The sequence below is a fragment of the Myotis davidii genome, unplaced genomic scaffold (genome assembly GCF_000327345.1).
Source record: "Myotis davidii unplaced genomic scaffold, ASM32734v1 scaffold21, whole genome shotgun sequence".
Taxonomy (NCBI): Eukaryota; Metazoa; Chordata; class Mammalia; order Chiroptera; family Vespertilionidae; genus Myotis; species Myotis davidii.
In genome coordinates this window covers 807,381-813,860 of record NW_006292573.1, presented here as the reverse complement: position 1 = coordinate 813,860, position 6,480 = coordinate 807,381, and the positions used below count along the sequence as shown (strand labels likewise).

The following is a 6,480-nucleotide window of genomic DNA, read 5'->3' as shown; positions in this document are numbered from 1 at the left end:
AACATGAGGGAGACTTTACCTTGCTTAGGTGGCCCCCACAATCACCAGATCTCAATCCAATTGAGCATTTGTGGGACGTAGTTAACAGAGCCATCAGGCAGCCGCTCCCACAACCATCAAATCTCACAGACTGGACAGTGCTATTCATCAGGCATGGTGTCAGATTCCTCGCCTCACCTTTCAACATCTCGTGGAGTCAATGCCAAGAAGAATCGCCGCAGTATTGAAGGCAAAAGGTGGCCCAACGAAGTACTGATGGGGTGGTCATAGTAATCTGGCCACTCAGTGTATATTCCTCATTTAGCCCTTTTTTTTTTTCAGCCTTATTTTTCCAAATAGTATTTTATACCTATTTGATCCCACAAACTGTTTAATATTTAACTTTATTTAGTAAATATTTATTAACAATCATAACCATTTTTAAAATTGTTAGGTGCATTTTGCTACAATATTGGAATAAAGTATTCAATATAAATTGAGCAGTCAAAATTTGCTTTAAAGATTAAAAGGTAAATAAGGGATTAGAAAAATTACTGAAAAGGAAAGAGGGTAAATGGTATGGAAAGGAGGAGGAAGATACACTAACGTTTTTTAGTTTTATTAGCCAAATGAATCATTGACTGGTGGAGGGCTGCTTTCTTTCACATACTTCATTTCCATTCTGGAGCCTCTTGTAGCCTCCACTATATAGTCACATTCCTTGGTACAACAGAGTCATACGTGGGCTGAGAAAGTGGCTCATTACTGCAAAGCGTTTTCTGTACTTAAAGTATAAATGGTCAAGGAAGAGTGATTGTTAATGAAATCAGGTCTGAGTCACAGTAGAAGAGGCATTGGTCTTTTCAAGTCCAAAATATGATATTGAATAGCGAAGAAGTTAAAATATTTAAGATTTTATAATTGCTACTTTGTAAAGAAATTCCAAGTTTCCTAGTTATGACACTAAGAATACAGTATATATTACAGAACAGTGAAACTATTCTTTAAGAGTTAATGTAAAATTTGCTTTTTTCAGAAACTAGACAAAAAACTTCGGGAAAATCTAAGAGATGCAAGGAACAGTCTTTTTACAGGTGACACACTTGGAGCTGGCCAATTCAGGTATTATATTAGTTAATATACTTATAGGACTTGAAAATGAAACATTTGTAGTTTGGGGGGTTTTCTTATCTGAGAAAATACTCTTATAGTTGAAATTTGTTTCTTTTTTAAAATGAGATAACTAGGATCAGGGTGTTGACTCAGATTGTTTAAATGAAATATTTACTTTGTTTTGTTAGAAATTTTTGTTTTGCATTTTTATCATCTGTTGGAGAAATTTTTCTGTTTCTATGACTTTGAAGGTCAGAAGCCGTTTCCTTAAATTCTCAGTTAGCTTCTTGGTAATGAAAACAAAGAAGTGAAAAACTTGTGAAGCTTACATCTATTTCTCCCTATTAGCTAGTTTCCATTTTTATATTGAAATACTAATAGCTTAAACTGATAAAGTGTGTGTCTTTGTTAGCATGTCTAGCATGAGTAGATAATGTCATAGTTACTCAATTATTATTGCATTTTGCAATAGAGTAACATTTGATTACTAAAAATGGATGCTATTGGAGTGAAGAATTAAAGAAATTCATACAAATGAATTTATTTCAAGGGAAGAATACTCAAATATTCTTAAATATTTTTCACAGTGTTTCTCATTAAGTGGAGCAGAAACATCAAATTCTCACTTGGTTATTGCAACAGAAGCAATCACTGTGTTGTCATACCCTATTTAATAGTTCCTTTTTATAGTGCCACTATATAGACACTTTTCTTTGAATAATTTTTTTGAAAAAATTTACATTATTATAATATAGTTGTCTTGTTTTTAATTTGTTGGATGCATTTCTAAATTATTTTAATTAGTGGTCAGCAACCTTGAGGGACTGTTGTTAAATACATTTGAATACAGTTAGTTGTGGGCTAATGATTCTCAATGGGAACTTGGTAATATCTGGAGAAATATTTGGTTGTCACAACTAGGAATCTACTGTACTGTGTTATAGGATGCTGCTAAACATCCTACGGCATTTAGGACCCTCCACGATGAGGAATTATCCAGCCCTAAATGTCAATAATGCTGAGTTAAGAAACTCTGCCCTAGGCTATCCTCCCTTGCTTTCCTCCCACCTAACTCTGGAGTAATAAATGATAGTAAGTGGTAAGGGCGCTACTTCTAATTTTTATTGCTAGTCTTATATTCAGGGAGAGTTCACTGTCTTGCACCCAGTAGGGTGGAGTGAGTTAACTAAAATGGTCAGAGATATCTTGGCAGAACAAAATATAGTTAAATATAGTTAATATAATCAGATAGCAATGACTTCTGAAAATTAACATGTATTTCTGATACAGTAGTGCCTTTAAAGCAAAGCTCTACAACTTTTGAAGACACATGGTAACCAAATGACTTTTTGCTTTAAGTGTAGTCTATTTCACATCTAAATTATAATAATGGAGTAAAACAATATTTTACTCCAAGTGACTGGTAAGTGAATAGTTATATAATTAGGTACCATTGTGGCATGATGTTTTAGTTTTATGCAATTATAATTTGATACAGTTTTATGAGACTCTTTAGAGTCTGCTTTTTGAATTTATGTTTACAGGAAAAAAATTATAATTTACAATTGACAAAACTGTCAAACATTTGTGTAAATTTATAAGATTCTAACAATGGCCTTTCTATTTTTCAAAAATATGAAATATAAATCTGGTTAGAAGTAACTTATTCTTTCTTTGATAACGCTAATTATTCTGTAAGAGCATTTGTATAGATATTTTTCCCTTTGAAAAGTACCTAAGTAAAACATAATCCAGTATTTTACACAGGCTCTAAGTAGTCCAAAGCATTACTTTACTTCTCTTACTGAACTAGAAAATTTTTTTAAAAAGCAAAGTATTATGGAACGCCATACTTTTTGTTCATATCAAAATGACATATACTGGAAAGTATTAGAAAAATGTAGATGTATACACTGGCATCAAAACTTATATAATTGTTTTTAATATATTTACAGCTTCCAAAGGCCTTTATTAGTCCTTGTTGACAGAAACATAGATTTGGCAACTCCTTTACACCATACTTGGACATATCAAGCATTGGTGCATGATGTACTGGTAAGAAGCTAAATATACCCCTTTTTACTATAATGTAACATTAGGGAGTCCCTTCATTTAAAATTAACATCATGGTTTCACAAATACACATGATAATGATGGAGCTGAGAAATATGGACAAAAAGAGTGATAGGCTTTGGTATCATTGGATGCTGGAGAATAGTTAAGTTCCAAACTTAAGATCTGTAAATTATAAGATAAATCAATGGTAGTTTGGTCATAATGGGGAAAAGGAAATGGAGGAAAATGAATGACTTTAAAAAAAAATAAAAGTAAGTAAATAAATACGTTCTTAGGGAGAAAAGCTGTAATTTCTCCCATTTTTCTGGGAATCAGTTAAGCTTCATCTCATAAAAAATAAGCAGTATTTTTATATTACACCATGTTTTTCTGAAGTAATTCCACATATGTAATTTCATGCTTAAAAGAAAAGCCTGCCTTATTTATCTACATGTTGTGTATGGCAGGTGATACACAAAGATAAATAAAACACAGTCCCAATCTTCAAAGGCAGTGGGAAGAAAATATGTACACATATAATTTCTATACAAGACACTATGTAATAGGACCAGAACAGTTTCCATTTAAAAGAAAATCCTATATCATTGCCTCTGTTGAGACTATAATTCTAATTTACTAACTCCTGTCTGGCCTTTGGGGATTATAGTATACTAGAGGCACAGTGCACGAAATTCATGCACAGGTAGGGTCCCTAGGCCTGGCCGCCATCAGAGCTGATCAGGGCCTTCCAGCTGCTGGCCGGGGCCTTCCTTGGTTCTGCGCCACCCCCTGGTGGTCAGCACACATCATAGTGAGCGATTGAACTTCCAAGGGACACTTTGTATATTAGCCTTTTACATATATAGATAGTTGTGTCATTATTGCAAAGGTTGCCTGAAATGTCATGTATAAAGGAAATGGAAGACATGCAGTCGATGGTTTGGACTTAATAGTTTATTTCTTTAAAACCCAGATTTAGCTGTAAGGTATTTCTTTAAATTAGATTTCAGGATTACTAATGGAAATTGGCAGTTCTGCACAATTGTCTATCGTAGAGTCCTATGCCATTCTCAACTCTTAAGATGAGTGTCAATGAAATAGTATTCAACTCTGACTCAGTAAAGAGAGCAAGAACAATCAAAGGGACCATGGAATTAAACCCTGAGTAATGGACCATGGAAGCCAGTTTTAGGAGGTCAAGTATAAGAGGCTGAAGAGGAAGGCATTAATTCAAACATTACTGGAGTGCTTACTCTCTTACAGAATAAGACCCTGTTTTAGCAAAAAATGAAACAAAGGAAAATATTCCTTTTTTCCTGGTGTGTAACATGCTAGCAGGAGAGACAGGTAATATGTAAAATAAACAAAACATATAACTTTTCAGAAAGGAGGAAATACTCTGGAGGAAAATTAAGTAATGGAAAACAGAATTACAATTATAAAGTAGGGAAGACCTGCTGAAAAGGGGACACATTTGAGGAAAGATCTAAAGGAGGTAAGGTAGTAAATTATGTATCTATATGAGAGAACAGCATTCCAAATAGAGGGATGTCCATTATCAAGATGGCCAGAGCAAAATAAGGCAGGAGATGAAGTTAAATAGGACTTAAGAAGCAATATAGCATAGGAGAGTGATTTTCAACTTTTTTATCTCATGGCACACATAAACTAATTACTGAAATTCCATGGCACACCAAAAAATATATATCTTTTGCCTATATGACAAAATAGGTACAATTTTGATTCATTCACATCGGACAGCTTTTATTGTGTTGGCTGTTGTCATTTTTTAATTTGACAATATAAGGGAAAAGAGGTCAGTGCCCCTGACTGAATAATCAAGTATTACATGTTTTAAAAATTCTTACAGGGGAAAAAAGTCTGTCTTAACAAATCTATAAAAAATAAATAAAGTTGAACAATGTAAGTAAAAAAAAAATTTGCAGCACATGGTTGAAAATCACTGGTATAGGATATTATAGACAATTGTAAGAATATTGGCTTTTAATTTTGAGGGAAATGGGGAGTCACACGTGGTTTTAAGTAAAGGATTGACATCTGATAGACTCCTTGGGGATATAGAAAGAGTCAAGGAGACCAGTTAGGAGGCTTTTGCATTTATCATAGCAAGAGATGATGTTAACTTACACCAAAATGGAAATGGTGTGGTTTGTGATAATCTGTTGAATGTAAAGTGTAAGATTTGCTGATGAATTGGATGTGGGATCCAAAAAACAGAAGTCACAATATTTTGACCTTTGCACATGAACAGGTGTTATTTACTGAAATGGAAAAGAAATAGAGCATTTTCGTGGGGAACATCAAATGTTGAGTTTTGGACATGTTAAATGTGAGCTAGCTGCCCATTTAGGTGTTCAAGTGTAGCTATCAGATAGGATAATTACATACATCCATCTGAAGTTCAGGAGAAACATCTGTTCTAGAGAAATAAATTTAGAGTAGTCCATATATAGATGGCATTTAAAACCAAGAGATAAGACAAGATAACCAAGGGAATGAGTGTACATAGAAGAGAGAAGACGTCCAAGACTGAACTCTGAGGCATTTTAACATTAGAGGTTGGATGATGAATAGGAAGTAGCAGATGAAGCAACCAGTGAGGCATGAGTACTAGATCTGTGTCATTTTGTAAACCAGTGAGTAAATGTTTCCAAGAGGAGTCACCATTGCATGTGGCAGTGTCAAACTTGTTAGTGACTTTGGTAAGAGCAGCCTTCATAGTGTAGGAGCAAAATACTGAAGTAGTTTTAAGAAAGATTGGTAGGAGAGGCATAAGAGAGTGAATACAGACAAACCTAAAAGAGTTTTGCTATGTAGGAGAGCTGAGAAAAGGGGTGATGTTTGGAAGGAGATGTGAGGTCAAAAAAAAAGAAAGATTACAGCATTGTTGTATATCAATGGGAATGAACAAAGGAGAAAAATTGATGCAGGAGATAAGAATATCCTGCAGGTCTATAGGAGGCATTAGTGATGAGGATGACTATAGACCAGGATTTCTCAATCTTGGCATTACTGACATTTTGGACTCAATAATTCTTTGTTTGGGGGGGAGGGTGGGGCTGTCCTATGCATTGTAGGATTTTTAGCAGCATTTCTGGTGTGTACCCTCTAGATCAGCAGTTCTCAATGGGTCGCGACCCCTTTGGGGGATGAACGACCCTTTCATAGGGGTTGCCTAAGACCATCGGAAAACACATATATAATTACATATTGTTTTTGTGATTGATCACTATGCTTTAATTATGTTCAATTTGTAACAATGAAAACACATCCTGCATATCAGATATTTACATTACGATTCATAACAGTAGC

General features: G+C 34.4%; 1 protein-coding gene across 2 annotated transcripts in view; it reads left to right on the top strand.

Annotated features, from left to right (window-relative positions):
• The window catches only part of SCFD1 (sec1 family domain containing 1), a 128,432-nt gene that overhangs the window by 39,101 nt on the left and 82,851 nt on the right, over window positions 1-6,480 (top strand). For both annotated transcript variants that reach the window (XM_006766015.2, XM_006766016.2), the window contains 2 exons: window positions 1,016-1,101; window positions 3,048-3,147. In XM_006766015.2, the coding sequence (XP_006766078.1) occupies window positions 1,016-1,101; window positions 3,048-3,147 (186 nt within the window). The remainder of the gene's footprint in view (window positions 1-1,015; window positions 1,102-3,047; window positions 3,148-6,480) is intronic.